Source organism: Littorina saxatilis, linkage group LG9 (genome assembly GCF_037325665.1).
Source record: "Littorina saxatilis isolate snail1 linkage group LG9, US_GU_Lsax_2.0, whole genome shotgun sequence".
NCBI lineage: Eukaryota > Metazoa > Mollusca > Gastropoda > Littorinimorpha > Littorinidae > Littorina > Littorina saxatilis.
Window position 1 is genome coordinate 58,266,043 of NC_090253.1, and position 19,811 is coordinate 58,285,853.

General features: G+C 42.0%; 1 protein-coding gene across 1 annotated transcript in view; it reads right to left on the reverse strand.

Moving 5' to 3' along the window:
- The window catches only part of LOC138976604 (clathrin heavy chain 1), a 46,629-nt gene that overhangs the window by 19,058 nt on the left and 7,760 nt on the right, over window positions 1-19,811 (reverse strand). The window contains exons 6-20 of the mRNA XM_070349465.1: window positions 19,541-19,654; window positions 18,010-18,183; window positions 16,952-17,149; window positions 16,334-16,534; window positions 14,816-14,908; window positions 13,618-13,800; window positions 12,647-12,784; window positions 11,869-11,961; window positions 9,714-9,785; window positions 8,537-8,717; window positions 4,305-4,468; window positions 3,530-3,655; window positions 2,611-2,753; window positions 1,558-1,680; window positions 393-627 (exon numbers count right to left, since the gene is read on the reverse strand). Coding sequence (XP_070205566.1) covers window positions 393-627; window positions 1,558-1,680; window positions 2,611-2,753; window positions 3,530-3,655; window positions 4,305-4,468; window positions 8,537-8,717; window positions 9,714-9,785; window positions 11,869-11,961; window positions 12,647-12,784; window positions 13,618-13,800; window positions 14,816-14,908; window positions 16,334-16,534; window positions 16,952-17,149; window positions 18,010-18,183; window positions 19,541-19,654 — 2,238 coding nt within the window. The remainder of the gene's footprint in view (window positions 1-392; window positions 628-1,557; window positions 1,681-2,610; window positions 2,754-3,529; window positions 3,656-4,304; window positions 4,469-8,536; window positions 8,718-9,713; window positions 9,786-11,868; window positions 11,962-12,646; window positions 12,785-13,617; window positions 13,801-14,815; window positions 14,909-16,333; window positions 16,535-16,951; window positions 17,150-18,009; window positions 18,184-19,540; window positions 19,655-19,811) is intronic.

Consider the following 19,811-nt stretch of genomic DNA (forward strand, 5'->3'; position numbering starts at 1 on the left):
ACAAGACTAATTGACAATGATCGGAAATAACACGTTTTTACGGGTTGTGGATGAATTTCTTTCCCTTGTTTCCATACAAACACTGAGGCAAGCCTACAATGTCACGTGTAACTTGAATCAGCGTTTTTATGGAAAAGTAAGGAAAAAATATTCTTCCACAACTCATAAACACCCGCTTTATTTCCAAAATTCGCCTATTACCACATTCCATACTTTCCACAATCCAAGCTCAACCAAGTTACATCTGATAACATCATTTTTGTTGTTTTGCAAACCTCTTTCGCTACATAACTGCACTCTCAACCTACAAACAAATCATCTATCTGATATACACAAGAATGAAACAGTAATCAACACTTCCGTCTCTTCCCTTCTGTCACCCCCAACCTTACCTGGTCGATGAGCTGGCGGCGGTACTCGTTATCCTCGTTAAGGACGGTGGCCCAGAGGTCAGGGTCACGACGACGCACAAGGTAGCGCGCCTCGCTCTTGAAGAGGGAGTTCTCATTGCACACTTTGATGAGCTCCTCGTCACACTGGCCCCGCTCGTAGGCCACGCAGGCCAGGTGGGGGTCACGCTTCTCGCAGTACTTGCCCACCACGCGGCTGTCATAGTACTGGTTCTCTCTGCAACACACACACAGGATGAGCAGGATGAATCACTTGTGAAGGGGTAGCCACTACAGTGCAACCTCATTTTAAGACCGTTCTTTCTTTATTTGGTGTTTAACGTCGTTCTCAACCACGAAGGTTATATCGCGACGGGGAAAGGGGGGAGATGGGATAGAGCCACTTGTCAATTGTTTCTTGTTCACAAAAGCACTTATCAAAAATTTGATCCAGGGGCTTGCAACGTAGTACAATGTATTACCTTACTGGGAGAATGCAAGTTTCCAGTACAAAGGACTTAACATTTCTTACATACTGCTTGACTAAAATCTTTAAAAAAAATTGACTATATTCTAACAGAGAAACAGAATCCGTTAGTCGCCTCTTACGACATGCTGGGAAGCATCGGGTAAATTCTTCCCCCTAACCCGCGGGGGGTATTTTAAGACCTGATTTTCTAAGATTTGTTTAGGTTTGAAAAGCGTAGGAGAATAAACTCTTGGGTACAGAAAGAGTCAACTTGATTGAGTTGTGTGCAACTCTCATATTGAGGTGCTTGGTTTAACAACTGCTCGCCCCCCTTCCATAGTAGTCCAGTGATGGCGCTAATATTTTTTCAAACTGGTACACAAACTTTTGATGAAAACTATCGAGAAAAAAAAGGTAGGCTGGTCATTGGAACCAGAAAGAGTCCAACTCAGAGTACTGGTTTTGTTGTTTTACCAGCGAAAAAAACGGTAGTTCTAAACATCAACCAGTAGGTTATACCGGCAGCTATTTATTTTCCGGTTAATGCCAATACTGGTAGTCACTATGGAAAGATGAAGTACATAGAAGAAATTTCCTTGTACAAGATCCTTGGGATGGTCGTTGTCAGCATATAGTCGCTTTGGAGAGGTGGTCGCACAGGCAGCTTGGACTGTATTAGCAGAAAAAGTGTATGCTTACCTGAGGAATCTCTCAGGGTTGTTGTTGCTGTCAATGTAGATCTTGGCCAGGGCATTGTGGGTGGCTGGTTCGTTCACACCCTCATGGACACGCGTCTCCAACCACGGCAGCAGAAGTTTCAACCTGTAAAGTTACAAGCGTATCAACAAGCTGAACAATACTGACCTTTTCTCTGATTTGCACTGAATTATACAAGTTACTTCAAAAGGTCACATCTGTGACTGATCATCTGTCTACATAGTGAGATGATTTTTCAGAAAGTGTACCAACAAATGTCAATGCTGATCAACAATTTACATAACTCTGATACAGATGCATGGGTGTACCAGAGCTCATGTGACACAAATTTAATATCCTTATATTGCATAGTATTGTCCATGAGGGGATAATGTGTTGCTGTATGTTCATTGTGACGTTATTTTGTTAGAATGTATATGTATTTGATGTTTAAATAGTATTGTTTTATTCATAGTTAATATGTAAAGCACGGAGAGCAGAGTTTACTGTGCTATTCTTCTCTTCTTCTGCGTTCGTGGGCTGAAACTCCCACGTACACTACGTGTTTTTTGCACGAGTGGAATTTTACGTGTATGACCGTTTTTACCCCGCCATTTAGGCAGCCATACGCCACTTTCGGGGAAAGCATGCTGGGTATTTTTGTGTTTCTATAACCCACCGAACTCTGACATGGATTACAGGATCTTTTTCGTGCGCACTTGGTCTTGTGCTTGCGTGTACACACAGGGGTGTTCGGACACCGAGGAGAGTCTGCACACAAAGTTGACTCTGAGAAATAAATCTCTCGCCGAACGTGGGGACGAACTCACGCTGACAGCGGCCAACTGGATACAAATCCAGCGCGCTACCGACTGAGCTACATCCCCGCCTACTGTGCTATAAAAGCTCTCATTATTATTATTTTAGCCATTGACCAGTTTTCAGGCAATCTGAATCCATTCAAGGAAGAATGAGTTTCAAGGAAATAAATAACGCCGGGGATCCATGGGGCCGCGCAGGGAGTGTTAAAAAGGGAGTTTGACTGTAGTGCCTGACCTGTTTCTCTTCTCCACCTCCTCGACTAGCTCGTCAGTGCTGAACTGTCCCTTTACCACCAGGATGAGCTGCTTGATGACGTCCTCTGTGCAGTCCACGTCCAGCAGGCCGCCCACCACCACCGGCAGACGCGCTGGGTTCACCTGGCATGGACAATCATCATCATATTATTACAACATTCAAACTCAGCGTTGCTCCTAGACCTGGAAACAACACTGCAAGCATGCATTCGCAGCAGTGCTAAAAAGCACTTCATTCAGATCTTTCAGATATTGGTAAATAGGTATTGGGTCACCCTTTGAACACATTGAAACAAATTAGAGCTTGTGTGCTATGCCATGGCTGTTCAAAGCCTGCAATGACTTATGAAATATTGCACTCACCAAGTAGGTAACCTGCTTTACCTTCAACACAAATTACCTCAACATAGACACACTGTCAGTTCGTCTTTCTCTACTACTTCACAGAACATCCAGGCAATCTATAAGGCAAAAAAAAAAAATTGTCTGTTTCTGGTAACATTTCTGGTAGGGATTTTTTTTATTTTTTTTACCCCAAATGTAGACCAATAAAACTAACTTTAAAAATCGCGCAAAGAGACTGGATTCACTATACATAGAGACAAGACACTCAACACATTTACAAATCGTCAGCAGACTTACGTTTTCACACGTTTTTGTTGTTCATTTTCTCACCCTGTCCTTTACCACCCCCCCAAAAAAATAAAAATTTTTGTTTGGAAAAAAAAAGTTTAGGGTCGGCGCCGAAATTTAGGGTCGGTCGGGTGACCAGAAACAGACAATTTTTTTTTGTTGGCCTAACTACTTTCTCAGGAGCATCTTATGCAACAAACAGTAAATCCCAACTCCTCAACCCCAAATACAAATGTCCAGAGTACTGAATGTTAAGAGCAAGTCACCTTCTGCACGTAGATCTCGATGTACTTCTGCAGGTTGTTGCGGTACAGGTACAGCACAAGGTCGTGCACAAAGTCAAAGCGGTCGCACACGATGATCAGCGGCAGCTGGTCGGTCAACTTGGCTTCCTGCACTCACACAAAATCTCTTCCGTGAACGCTCATGAAATTTGAATTTTAGATGATTCACCAAGTATCTTTAAGATAAAGTATCCATATGATTCTATGAAACTTTCTGCAGAGAAATACAGGTCACTTCCCCTGGGGAAAGAAGCTACTATAGCACAGCACAATCCCTTTTATTTTTTTCCCCCAACAGATATGACAACAGAAAATGGTCAAAGAGGAGAAACGACAAAATGTTGGAGATTTTATCACTTTTTCTTAACCCTGATTGATGTAATTGTAAGAAGAGAAGGGACATTGATTTACACATAAGCAGTGTTGCTTACAGCTTCAAAATCAATTTAATATGTCAATTTTCCATATCCAGACCTGCCAACCTTTATGATCCATATTCTGACCGCTACACGGAGCGAGAGTCAGGGCTCACAAGAAAGAGCAAAATGTTGCCTGCTTGTGATTATTTGTTTGAGCGTAGAAATATTAAGCTTGGCATAACAGCGTAGCAATTGGTCATCAAACGTAGCATGCTACGCCGAAAGCGTAGAAGTTGGTAGCTCTGCATATCCAACATGGAGCCCTGGAGAGGTTCAAAAGCAGAAATTCCTCCACAAAGATGAAGATTCTCATGTCTGTCCCAAGGAAAGCAACCTACCTTGAGGAAGTTCTTGACACGCTCGGGGTCGTAGCAGTTGCTCTCCCGACAGATTCTCTCGACTTCCTTGATCTGTCCGGTCTTACAGGCGGCCTGAATGTACTTGAAGTGCACGTCCTGCTCCTGGCTGAAGTTCACGATGGAACCCAGGAAGTAGAACAAACCTGCAACACACAGCGTCACACAACATTCTCACAATCATCTTCCAACACACAGCGTCACACAACATTCTCACAATCATCTTCCAACACACAGCGTCACACAACATTCTCACAATCATCTTCCAACACACAGCGTCACACAACATTCTCACAATCATCTTCCAACACACAGCGTCACACAACATTCTCACAATCATCTTCCAACACACAGCGTCACACAACATTCTCACAATCATCTTCCAACACACAGCGTCACACAACATTCTCACAATCATCTTCCAACACACAGCGTCACACAACATTCTCACAATCATCTTCCAACACACAGCGTCACACGACATTCTCACAATCATCTTCCAACAAAACAGCTGCCATACAACATTCTCACAATCATCTTCCAACAAAACAGCTGCCATACAACATTCTCACAATCATCTTCCAACAAAACAGCTGCCATACAACATTCTCACAATCATCTTCCAACACACAGCGTCACACAACATTCTCACAATCATCTTCCAACACACAGCGTCACACAACATTCTCACAATCATCTTCCAACACACAGCGTCACACAACATTCTCACAATCATCTTCCAACACACAGCGTCACACAACGTTCTCACAATCATCTTCCAACACACAGCGTCACACAACATTCTCACAATCATCTTCCAACACACAGCGTCACACAACGTTCTCACAATCATCTTCCAACACAACAGCTGCCATACAACATTCTCACAATCATCTTCCAACAAAACAGCTGCCATACAACATTCTCACAATCATCTTCCAACAAAACAGCTGCCATACAACATTCTCACAATCATCTTCCAACAAAACAGCTGCCATACAACATTCTCACAATCATCTTCCAACAAAACAGCTGCCATACAACATTCTCACAATCATCTTCCAACAAAACAGCTGCCACACAACATTCTCACAATCATCTTCCAACACACAGCGTCACACAACATTCTCACAATCATCTTCCAACACACAGCGTCACACAACATTCTCACAATCATCTTCCAACACACAGCGTCACACAACATTCTCACAATCATCTTCCAACACACAGCGTCACACAACATTCTCACAATCATCTTCCAACACACAGCGTCACACAACATTCTCACAATCATCTTCCAACACACAGCGTCACACAACATTCTCACAATCATCTTCCAACACACAGCGTCACACGACATTCTCACAATCATCTTCCAACAAAACAGCTGCCATACAACATTCTCACAATCATCTTCCAACAAAACAGCTGCCATACAACATTCTCACAATCATCTTCCAACAAAACAGCTGCCACACAACATTCTCACAATCATCTTCCAACACACAGCGTCACACAACATTCTCACAATCATCTTCCAACACACAGCGTCACACAACATTCTCACAATCATCTTCCAACAAAACAGCTGCCATACAACATTCTCAAAATCATCTTCCAACTTCTTCTTCTTCTTCTTCAGCGTTCGACGATGGCTATCATCTTCCAACAAAACAGCCGCCATACAACATTCTCACAATCATCTTCCAACAAAACAGCTGCCATACAACATTCTCACAATCATCTTCCAACACACAGCGTCACACAACATTCTCACAATCATCTTCCAACACACAGCGTCACACAACATTCTCACAATCATCTTCCAACACACAGCGTCACACAACATTCTCACAATCATCTTCCAACACACAGCGTCACACAACATTCTCACAATCATCTTCCAACAAAACAGCTGCCATACAACATTCTCACAATCATCTTCCAACAAAACAGCTGCCATACAACATTCTCACAATCATCTTCCAACACACAGCGTCACACGACATTCTCACAATCATCTTCCAACACACAGCGTCACACAACATTCTCACAATCATCTTCCAACACACAGCGTCACACAACATTCTCACAATCATCTTCCAACACACAGCGTCACACAACATTCTCACAATCATCTTCCAACAAAACAGCTGCCACACAACATTCTCACAATCATCTTCCAACAAAACAGCTGCCATACAACATTCTCACAATCATCTTCCAACAAAACAGCTGCCATACAACATTCTCACAATCATCTTCCAACAAAACAGCTGCCATACAACATTCTCACAATCATCTTCCAACAAAACAGCTGCCATACAACATTCTCACAATCATCTTCCAACAAAACAGCTGCCATACAACATTCTCACAATCATCTTCCAACAAAACAGCTGCCATACAACATTCTCACAATCATCTTCCAACACACAGCGTCACACAACATTCTCACAATCATCTTCCAACAAAACAGCTGCCATACAACAGTGGAACCCTCCTTTTAGTTAACCCCTTCACTGCCACAGTATAACAGCATTTTCAACACGTGGTAGCAACTTTAGCAACTTATCCGAACGGTCTATGGGAAAGAACTGTGTTTAGAACCCCTACAAGTTGTTGGACAGTGGTTACCTCCCATTTAGTTTTCAGAAATGTCCTGAAATGTTGTTGACACAAATCCCACGTATGATTATGGGCGTACGACAAACTGAAAATGACCACGTATTACATACAGAGTGGGCAGTGAAGGGGTTAAGACCTCCAAACATTAGAACCAAGTGTTAAGAACTAAGAGTCTTGGAATGAAGAACATTGTACAGAGGTTTATGAACAGAACACCTCAAAAAGCAGGGAGGAAGTCTTACTTTCTTTCTTTATTTGGTGTTTAACGTCGTTTTCAACCATTCAAGGTTATATCGCGACGGGGAAAGGGGGGAGATGGGATAGGGGAAAGGGGGGAGATGTTTCTTGTTCACAAAAGCACTAATCAACAAGAAGAGCAAACGCTCGATCGAGTCACTTTCGCAGTTCTGAATATTATATGAGGCATCAGATGGACAGGAAGAAATTGCTATTCACAACACAATGAGTCACGTTCACATAAAATTTGAGCCCGGTCACTTTTATAGTTTCCGAGAAAAGCCCAACGTTAAGTTGTGTGTTGCCGAACAGAAAAGGCTAGTTATCTCCCTTGTTTTTCTGATAACGTTCGTAAAAGGCTACAGATGTAAATACTTTGATGTAAAGAATAATCCTACAAAGTTTCAATCACATCCGATGAACTTTGTCAAAGATATAAAATGTCTAATTTTTCCTTTGACGCTGACCTGTGACCTTGAAAAAGGTCAAAGGTCAACGAAACCATCGTTAAAGTGTAGAGGTCATTGGAGGTCATGACTAAACAAAATATGAGCCCGATCGCTTTGATAGTTTCCGAGAAAAGTCCAACGTTAAGGTGGTGTCTACGGACGGCCGGCCGGACGGCCGGCCGGACAGACTAACACTGACCGATTACATAGTCACTTTTTCTCAAGTGACTCAAAAAATTGCTCCAGGGGCTTGCAACGTAGTACAATATATGACCTTACTGGGAGAATGCAAGTTTCCAGTACAAAGGACGTAACATTTCTTACATACTGCTTGACTAAAATCTTTACAAACATTGACTATATTCTATACAAGAAACACTTAACAAGGGTAAAAGGAGAAACAGAACCTGTTAGTCGCCTCTTACAACATGCTGGTTAGCATCGGGTAAATTCTTTCTCGTCCCAACCAATATGGGACTCCCCCTAACCCGCGGGGGGCAGGAAGTCTTACATTAGGGAGGGATCTAGAAAGGGGGAATCCACTCTTCACATAAAAAGCAGAAAAGCCGTTAAAAAAATTCCCAGGACAGATTACACTGCTGCTCTAATAATTCTAACCCACATAGCTCTGAAACTTGGCTCATGGTAAATGTTTGGTATTGGATCTTTACAGCCAAGCTGGACTGGTCAAACAAAAGGCTCCAACACTATGCTAGCACCACAGTAACTCAAAAGGCACCTCTGAAAGTCTTGGTTGGCAGAGATCCCTGCAGTAACATTTACACACGCTAACAAGACACTCTACAATTTGTATTCTTACCATCATAGCAGGGACTCAAAAAGATCAATCAGATGATTTTCACACACTGGCAAAAGACACACAGCAATTTCCACACTGACCTTCGTAGCTCTTGAATGACTCGAAGAGCTCGATGAGCGAGTCGGTAGAGAGCTGCTCGTGGTACTTGGAGGCGATCTGGACACAGACCTGCAGGTTCTGGCGGATGTTGGCGGTCAGCATGGCCTTGAGGCACTCCAGGGAGTCCTCCACCGACAGCGAGCCAAAATACGTCACCAGCCACTGAAACCACAACACAAAGTCAAAGTCACATACCTTCCACAACAGATTGTTTAACACTTTCTACCCCACCTATGTTGACTAAGTTTTTTCAAGCCGAGACCAGCTGTGCTGCAGCATGTCACTCAGAATTGTAGTAACTGTATGCAATTGTGTATCAACACGCTGGAATGCAGGCGTTAGGTCGATGTTATAGGAAGCGACTGATGTGACTGTGTGTACGGATATATCCGTACCAGATCAGATAGAGCCATATGAGTGGGTTCAGATATATTCGTACCTGGGAGACAATGAGTTAAACAAAACACAGTCAGATACATTCCAGAATTTATTTTTTTTAACTTTAACAAAAAAACAATATAACTGCATTCCAGAAAAGATCAGAGAAACACTTCAGAACAACAAAAAACGCACTCGGAAACATTCCAGAAAAGATCACAGAAACCATTAAAAAATATATAAACAATATATTCCAGAAGAAAAAAGAAGAAACACTTTAGGAAACAACAAAAAACGCACTCGGAAACATTCCAGAAAAGATCACAGAAACCATTAAAAAATATATAAACAATATATTCCAGAAGAAAAAAGAAGAAACACTTTAGGAAACAACAAAAAACGCACTCGGAAACATTCCAGAAAAGATCACAGAAACCATTAAAAAATATATAAACAATATATTCCAGAAGAAAAAAGAAGAAACACTTTAGGAAACAACAAAAAACGCACTCGGAAACATTCCAGAAAAGATCACAGAAACCATTAAAAAATATATAAACAATATATTCCAGAAGAAAAAAGAAGAAACACTTTAGGAAACAACAAAAAACGCACTCGGAAACATTCCAGAAAAGATCACAGAAACCCTTCACACACAAAAACGTGGTCAGATACATTCCAGAAAAGGCCACAGTCAGAAGCATTTGAGAAAAGGTCAAAGTCAGAAACAACCTGTTCATCCCCCCTCCCCTACTGTGTAAAGTGAGATGCCAGCCTTACCTCAGGATTAAGGAGGTGAGTGTGCACAACAGCACGCTTGATGTCGTACAAGTCAGTGTAGTGCTCCAGAGCCTGAAAACCAAACACATCAAATTTAACAATTAAGTTTCTAAATAATCTCACATGCACATTCGGTCATTTTGTTTCTTTTTGTATGTTCAAACGCGAAACGCATGCTGCACATAATGCAGCAAAGTTTGTCTGTCGAACAAGAGCAATTTCCTTTAGGAGCAGATTGTTTCTGGTCAAATCTCAACGCTGTTCTGCAGAAACAACCTGCTCCAAACACATGTGGTTGCTAAAGGGGTTATACAGTTTCTGAAAAAGACTTAAAATCAAAAACCATTTCAAATTTAATCAATAAGTTTCTAACCGATCTTATATACACCCTAGGTCATTTAATTTTTTTTTGTATGTTCAAACGCGAAACGCATGCTGCACAGAAAGTAGCAAAGTTTGTCTGCAGAACAAGAGCAATTTTCTTTAGGAGCAGATTGTTTCTGGTCAAAACTCAATGCTGTTCTGCAGAAACGACCTGCTCCATGCTGGGCGTAATAAAAATTCTAAATCACAGCAGGTACTCTTTTTTCATTTACTTTCATTTTTGTATGTTCAAACGCGAAACGCATGCTGCACAGAAAGCAGCAAAGTTTGTCTGTAGAACAAGAGCAGTTTTCTTTAGGAGCAGATTGTTTCTGATCAAAACACAATACTGTTCTGCAGAAACAACCTGCTCCAAACTAATGCGGTTGCTGAAGGTGTTATATAGTTTCTGAAAAAGATTGAAAAACAAAAATCATATCAAATTTAACCAATAAGTTTCTGACCAATCTTATATACACACTTGGTGATTTAATGTTCATTTTTGTATGTTCAAACGCGAAACGCATGCTGCACAGAAAGCAGCAAAGTTTGTCTGTAGAACAAGAGCAGTTTTCTTTAGGAGCAGATTGTTTCTGATCAAAACACAATACTGTTCTGCAGAAACAACCTGCTCCAAACTAATGCGGTTGCTGAAGGTGTTATATAGTTTCTGAACAAGACGAACAAGAAGGGCAAAGCCCATACGACTCACATGCTTGACCTTCTGCTTTACACATTTTTCCTACCAAAATACATGTGACCTTGACCCAAGGTCAAGGTCATCCAAGGTCATGCAACACAAAGCTGTTCATTCAAGACATAGGAAGTACAATGGTGCTTATTGGCTCTTTCTACCATGAGATATGGTCACTTTTAGTGGTTCACTACCTTATTTTGGTCACATTTCATAAGGGTCAAAGTGACCTTGACCTTGATCATATGGGACCAAATGTGTCTCATGATGAAAGCATAACATGTGCCCCACATAATTTTTAAGTTTGAAACAGTTATCTTCCATAGTTCAGGGTCAAGGTCACTTCAAAATATGTATACAATCCAACTTTGAAGAGCTCCTGTGACCTTGACCTTGAAGCAAGGTAAACCAAACTGGTATCAAAAGATGGGGCTTACTTTGCCCTATATATCATATATAGGTGAGGTATTCAATCTCAAAAACTTCAGAGAAAATGGGAAAAATGTGAAAAACAGCTGTTTTTTAGACAACATTTATGGCCCCTGCGACCTTGACCTTGAAGCAAGGTCAAGATGCTATGTATGTTTTTTGGGGCCTTGTCATCATACACCATCTTGCCAAATTTGGTACTGATAGACTGAATAGTGTCCAAGAAATATTCAACGTTAAAGTTTTCCGGACGGCCGGACGGACGGACGGACGACTCGGGTGAGTACATAGACTCACTTTTGCTTCGCATGTGAGTCAAAAACGATTCAGTCTACCCTTATGCAATTATATTAAAAAAATGTTTTGCAATAACTGTAACTACTTTCTAAGATCAAGCTATCAGATTAAAACATAGAATAATAGAAATGCCAAATATTAAACTGTACAAAGACTGCATCTACAGCACTTAACTATATTCTGACGTTTATCTAGACAGTTAATGAAAGACAAAGATAAAGCTTCCAAGGTGCCAGGAGACTGGTTCTACACAACGTTCCCTGTTGTGTCATCACTGCAGCGCTTACCTCCCTTGGCTACTTAGTCTGTAAGAAGGAAAGGATGGGAAACAAAGACAAGGACGAGAAGAAGAAAGAAAAGAAGGTTCCTCACCCTCTGGAGCAGTCCAGCTTTCTCGCACAACTGAGCGATGTGGGCACGGTCATAGTGAGTGAACATCTGGTTCCCCAGGATGGCATCAGCCACCTGAAACCACAACGCCAAGCATGTCACGCCCAACTCTTTCACAAGAGAAGCTGTCTTGGTACATTAGCACATTATTGCACACCTCTGTGTGGGCGCACACACATTTGTGACCACGGCATCAGTGCCATGGCAGACAGTTCATGCTCCCAGACCTTTCACAAGTACCTTTTTTGTAAAACCAAACTTACAAGGTACACTCTGGACATCATCATCTCTGTGAATATGAAGTAGTAAATTCTGTCAAATTCTAACAACTTCATATTCTTCTTTGTAACTTTCCCTCCCTGGAAATGAAAATACAGTATAGGCATTCTGCCTTAGCTGAAATGGCATGCTCTGAGAAACAGGCAGTCCCACAGCAAAATTCTGCAAATAGACAAAATGCTGCCCAACCTGTTTGACTGGGTCTACCACCGATGAGCCTATTTTGCGCTTGCAGCACGACATAAATATCTACGCAAACCAGAGACTTGTGAATTTAACCAGTACCACTTTAACTCATGACAAGACAGACGAGAACGCCCTCCTGCCCTATCCCCATCACTTCTTATTCTCCTTCTTCGTTCATGGGCTGAAACTCACACGTTCACTCATGTTTTTGCACAAGTGGTTTTTACAGTGTGACTATTTTTACCCCTCCATTCCGGCAGCCATACACCGCTTTCGGGGGATCCCCATCACTCACCTGAGGAGCGGACATGAGGTTCATCTCCAGCAGGCGGGTTTGCAGCGGCCCCTCAGCAGGTCGGTTGTTCTTGAGGGCGTCCAGCAGGAAGGACGTGCACTGCTGGATCAGGTTGAACTCCATGAAGACGTCCACCACCTGAAAGCAACAACGTTCATTAACCTCCTGTTAGCAACAACGTTCATTAACCTCCTGTTAGCAACAACGTTCATTAACCTCCTGTTAGCAACAACGTTCATTAACCTCCTGTTAGCAACAACGTTCATTAACCTCCTGTTAGCAACAACGTTCATTAACCTCCTGTTAGCAACAACGTTCATTAACCTCCTGTTAGCAACAACGTTCATTAACCTCCTGTTAGCAACAACGTTCATTAACCTCCTGTTAGCAACAACGTTCATTAACCTCCTGTTAGCAACAACGTTCATTAACCTCCTGTTAGCAACAACGTTCATTAACCTCCTGTTAGCAACCAGTCAAGGCAAACCCTCAAGTCAGTACCATCAAAGAGCAGGTCATGTCAAGACCTCAACTGTCCAATCACACAACGTGACAAGTTAAGTTTGAATGCCAGCAAATCACCTACACCTAGTGTTAGTCTCAACAAAACTTTGTTAATCACCAGTGTTAACCATGGATGGCACCAGGATAATACCATCTATTTCAGGCATGGGAAAAGGCAAGTTAATGCAGCAGAAAAGGAAAAGAGACTGCACCCTCCTGTGAGAACATGTGGACGTACCCACACTTGAAAAGTCATAAGACTGAAACCTAACTATCAGACTGTAATTTACTCTTTCATCAATACCAATTACCCACTGAGAATCAGCTGAGGGTAGTAAGAGCATTCCGGAGAATAACAACTACGAAGCTGCCTGCTTTAAAACAACGCTAAGAAGAAGACTCACTGACACAGCCACACTTTCATATCATACCAGGCAAACTTTCAAAGCAACCACTGCAGTCCTTACCTGGTTGAGGTCAGCCAGGGGTTCATCGTCCGCCACCAGCATCTGGGCGAACTGCAGGCCCTGCTCCGGGTTGATGCGCATGATGTTGCGCAGTAGGAAGATGTAGTCGGGTGTGAAGCCCACCTTCTTGGAGTACAGGATGATCTTCTGGAACTGGCCTGTCTCCGCGAAACATTGGATCACCTGGAATAAAGGTAACACGGTTAAAATGTTCGCTGCCAGGAAACATTTATAAACAAAGTATTACCTGTGTTCACCTGAATTTACATCGTAACACCTGGAACACAGGCAACACCATTAACCTGCTTGCAACCCGCAAATATTTAACACTTACCTGCTTTTACCTGAATTGACAGCTTACAGTGTGTCCTTGTTGATATATAAATAAATACACCACACACACGAATATTATTTGTTTATTTATCTTCTTCTTCTGTTGTTGCTTATTGACCGGTTTGTTGTCCAATAAAGCAAGACAAAAAACACTCATAAATATTTGAGAACACTTGGTTGGATGGTAAGTTTACCGAGAGGATTGAAAGAAATCAACAAATGAAAATAATGCAGCGACTTGTGTGTGTGTATGTGACACAGAGAGAGAGCGTAAAATATAGATAGAGAGAGAGCGTAAAATATATATATATATATATAGAGAGAGAGAGAGAGAGAGAGAGAGAGAGAGAGAGAGAGAGAGAGAGAGAGAGAGAGAGAGAGAGAGAGAGAGAGAGAGAGAGAGAGAGAGAGAAAGAGAGAGAGAGAGAAAGAGAGAGAGAGAAAGAGAGAGGGAGGGAGGGAGGGAGAGAGAGAGAGAGGGAGGGAGAGAGAGAGAGAGAGAGAGAGAGAGAGAGAGAGGGAGAGAGAGAGAGAGAGAGAGGAGTTTGTGCGCATGTGTGTGTGTTGTGACTGGCTAAATGTGTTGATGTTGAGAGAGAGAGGGAGGGAGGGAGGGAGGGAGAGAGAGAGAGGGAGAGAGAGAGAGAGAGAGGAGTTTGTGCGCATGTGTGTGTGTTGTGACTGGCTAAATTTGTTGATGTTGATTAGTCCTTCGCAGAAGGAGGTAATGCAGTGCCTTGGATGGTGGACGACCGTGCACTGCATTTAACTCTGCGCAAGTACAGGCAGTCATTTCTTACTTCACAAGAGCATATTCCATATTATTTTCTCCACCCCCAAGACAACAAATTGAAAGACTTTATACCTTCTGCGGGACATTGGCACGCAGGTAAACGGACAGAGCCAAGGTGGGGTCAGCAGTCTTCACCAGGTCACCGAGCTCTTCACAGCACTCCAGCTACACAACAAACAAGGACCAGTTAAAACAAAAGTCCAAAACAACATGGAGCAGTTAAAAAAAACCAAAAAAACAAGAACAACGAAAACAACAGGGAGCAGTTATGCATCTTTCCTTACTAAGATCAGAAATCTCACTATGATCATAAACAATTCCTATCCTACATCAACACCAAGGACTGCAGTGTGGACCAATGTAAATCCCAATGGTTGACTCTGGATGTCCATTGTTTGTCTTTACCACCGTTTGCTATCCACCAACATGTTTTCTAGTGTACAATCTTATGATTGTTAGAAAAACGGATAACATACTCCTACAAACACAAATTTTTGCTTTACCTTGATTTCTACTCAACCAAACTTTCTGAAACTTCCAAACCCAAGAGTAATTCACACACAAAATGTATTCATTGACCACAAAGTTTTACACATACAACTCATTAACGCTGTCAAGAATACCACCCTCCTATTCTTTAGTTTGACAGCCCTAAGGCACCCACGTTCAAACCCAGAACAATTTACAAACATGTCCTGTTCGTTGACTACAAACATTTTTAAATTTGAGACCAGCTAAGCAACACCGTCAAAATTACCGCCCTCTTGTTTTTCGTACCTTGATCTTTATAGCAATAAGACACCCACCTTCAACCCCAGAACATAGATACACGCATACATAATGTAAACTCAAAAAAGTTAAAGAGGAGTCTCATGATAGTATTTCTGCAGTATAAAACGTATGTATACAAGTCAGGAAGTAATGCGCGAATGAGAAAAAAACACCCCATGTATCTGTTTATGACAATTCACAAACATGTCGTGTTCATTGACTACATCGCTTTTTAATTTGAGACCAGCTCAGCAACACTGTCAACATTACCACCCTCTTGTTCTTTATTTCGATCTTTCCATAGTCCTCATACAATCCCAGGGTTCCTGCAGGGCAGAGCTGATACAATTCAATGAGTTTTCAAGGACATTTCCAGGACCAAATAAATGCTTTTCAAGGACATGATTTTCCTCAAATTAATGCAAAGCACCAAGCTTACCTTCAGTTTTTCAAGTCTGCAAACCAGTAGTCATTCCGTAGTTGTTTGCCTTGCCAACTTCCGGGAAGGGAAGCAACTACGGGTGACTAGTAATAGTTAGTTCGTCTACTTTCGTTTTCACTCGATCTTTGATTCTCCCAAAATGTGTGTACTGTATTTGACGAAAAAAAGGGGGTTGCATTTTTTTTTTAAATAAGACAAGCTGCTGACGAAATGTATAGGCAACAATTTGGAAAAATCAAGTACTTTTCAATGACTATTTAACAAAACTCTATTTTCAAGCACTTTTCAAGGCCTGGAAACGGTTTTCCAATTTTCAAGGAGTTTTCCAGGGTTGAAGGACTCTGTACGAACCCTGCAATCCACACAGTGACACCCACCTTGTCTTCCTTGAGCCACTTCTCCAGCAGCTGCTTGCGGCCTTGCTGCAGGACTGGGCGACACAGCTCCAGGGACTCGTACTTGTTGAGCTGACCCTTGTCCAGCAGGATGCCGAAGTACTGCAGCAGCGGCGACGTGGTGCCCGTGGTGGACGGCACTTGCTGGAAACGCTGGATGGTCTGTGGCGTGCGCAGGATTCCCTGAACACAGAAATTGTATGTTTGAAGGATAGTTATGGTGATGTTCTATTTTTCTGCTAGAACTGCCTGAAAGATGTCGGAACTCTTCTCCACCAAACTCCCATTGACTTCATTTTTCTTTGAGTCTGTCTTACAATTTCTTCACAAAAATATCAACACTTCGTTTTGTTTAATTTAGCAGTCTCAACTTTAATCAACAAATCTTCATAACTGAATATTGCACTACCAAACTTTTAACGCTCTCATAACTGCATTTGATGTGGTCTGAAATTTCAGGCACTTAACTCTCAACAATCAGAATATACTTAACAATTCCAACAACACACACACACACACGCCTTTGAGTACTGAACTGGCGTTCGAGTCGACCAGCCTCTACAGGACACAAGAAGAATTTCAACTATGAGAACGCTTTACCTTGGGGGCACTGGCGGCGACTTTGGCAGCCTCCTGGTACTGTCCTGCCTGGAAGAGGTTGTTGAACTTGCGTACAAACAGGTCCTCGGCTCCCGGCAGGTTGCAGCGAGCTGACATTTTCAGCGCCAGGTCAGGGTTTTGCAGGGTGTTGGTGATGTAGGGGACGATATTCTCCTCCTCCACACTAACAGACAGCACCTGAGCACACACACACAATTCACTTTTCACTCTTCAATCCCAAGGCTTGAAGACAAGCAGGACAAATTAACAATCCAACAAAATTGCAAAAACAGAAAACATGCACACTCAGAATACAGCGTACACTCTTGAATCTCACAAGAAGAAGAAAACAACTTTACTTGGACTATGCGTCATCTCAGTACTTTAACCTATTTTCCCCAAGAGCGTCCATTACTGCCCGCACAAGCTCCCATATGTAAATCTTTGCAACATCCGCTGTACACATATATCTGTTAACATTTCTACTGGTTTCCTGTGATGCTTGAGCATTTATCATTTCAGAAAAATCACAGTAGTTCATTTACTATGACATTTAGTGTTTGCAAGTTTGAAATCAACAGAGTAACTTCCATGCATTGGGGGAAAAGACCGGCACGGTTGGCCTAGTGGTAAGGCGTCCGCCCCGTTATCGGGAGGTCGTGGGTTCAAACCCCGGCCGGGTCACACCTAAGACTTTAAAATTGGCAATCTAGTGGGTGCTCCGCCTGGCGTCTGGCATTATGGGGTTAGTGCTAGGACTGGTTGGTCCGGTGTCAGAATAATGTGACTGTGTGAGACATGAAGCCTGTGCTGCGACTTCTGTCTTGTGTGTGGCGCACGTTAAATGTCAAAGCAGCACCGCCCTGATATGGCCCTTCGTGGTCGGCTGGGCGTTAAGCAAACAAACAAACAAACAAAAATTGGGGGTAAATGGGTTGAGACAAACTTGTTTAAAAACACCAACAAAGACACACACACAAAGAAATAAAATCCACGAGAAATGTAAAGAGAAATGTAAAGAGTAAAGAGCCCCAGCAGGGTTGTGAGCAAGCACTGACCTGTCCTTTCCTGTTGACTCCAATGATGCCGCTAGTGGCCTCATGAGCGGCGGTGACGAAGATGGTGTCACCGCTGATACGGTTCATGTAGATGCACGTTCCCGTCTCAATGTCGTAGAGGTGGATGTACCCGTACTTGGTGATCAGGAACACCACCCCGTGTTTATGACTTGTCTGAAATTAACAATGAAAATAAGCTGTTATCGATAAAAATTAAAAATAAATAAAAAAGCTGCTACCCACTAGAAGAAGAAAACAAGTCGTGTAAGGTGAAAATCCAACATTTAGTCAAGCTCAGTTGAACTCACAGAATGAAACTGAACCCACTGCATTTTTCCCCGCAAGACCGTATGTAGCATCATCTGTCCACCGCGTGTTCTGAGCGTGTTTTTAATCGAAAAACATGAACCCACAAGGAATAAGATAAAAATGTTTTTAAATCGATTTCGGAAATTTAATTTTAATCATAATTTTTATATTTTTAATTTTCAAAGCTTGTTTTTAATCCGAATATAACATATTTATATGTTTTTGGAATCAGCAAATAATGACAAATAAGATCGTTTTATAAAAAATAATTTTAATTACAATTTTCAGATTTTTAATGACCAAAATTATAAATTAATTTTTAAGCCTCTAAGCTGAAATGATACCAAAGTCTGGCCTTTGTCAAAGATTGCTTGGCCAAAATTTCAATCAATTTTATTAAAAAGTGAGGGTGTGACAGTGCCGCCTCAACTTTTACAAAAAGTTGGATATGATGTCATCAAAGACATTTATCGACATTTACAGGAACTCAATAGTCTCATGTAAAATTTCATAAAGATCAGTCCAGTAGTTTACTCTGAATCGCTCTACACACACACACACACACACCATGACCCTCGTTTCGATTCCCCCTCTATGTTAAAACATTTAGTCAAAACTTGACTAAATGTAAAATGAAAAAAAAGAATATTGATAATTTGATATACACAAATGGTCAAACCTCTCAAACAGCAAACACAAGCTAGCATATTTTGGTACCAGCACACCACACGTTCAAAGAATGGCAACTATACAGCTCTTAAGGAAATGACAACCTCTGGAGGTTGATCGCATTAAAAGCTTCAGACCACAAGTGTGAAGAATTTGGCATGGTATCAAAGGAACACGCTTTTTCAAAACCAGCGAGGACCAGGAACTGACGTTGTAAAACAGGCATCACTTGCTGTACTCAACTGCTTCATTAACCTTAAGGGCAGCAGGTAAACATCTGATGCAAGAAAGGAGGTCCAATCCAAAGAGATCATCAATGTCACAACAACAAAAACCTCGGAGAGAGAGAGAGAGAGTGTGTGAGGGTTGATGGGGATTTGTTTTTCCTCGAAAGCGACGCATGGCTGCCAGAATGGCGGGATAAAAACGGTCATACACGTACGATCACCCACTTGTGCAAAAACATGAGTAAACGTGGGAGTTTCAGGCCATGAACGAAGAAGAAGATGGGGATTTGTTTGACCTTACAGCAAATGATGGCAAAGCTCCTTACCTGCATAGCAACAGGGAAGTCGTTCTGGGCCTCCACGGGGAAGAAGACATCCACAGCTTTCTTGGTGAAGGGCTGGTTGCCTGTAGGTGGCGATCCAACTTCGATCACATGCAACTGCACACACAGAAAGCAAATCAATATGTCATACAGTGGAACCCCCCTGTTAAGACTTCTAAGAATGTTGGAAAATAAGGAGTCTTAAAATGAAAGTAAATTTACACAGGTTATGATGAATAGAACATCTGAAAAATAAAGGTTTGAAAAAGGGGGG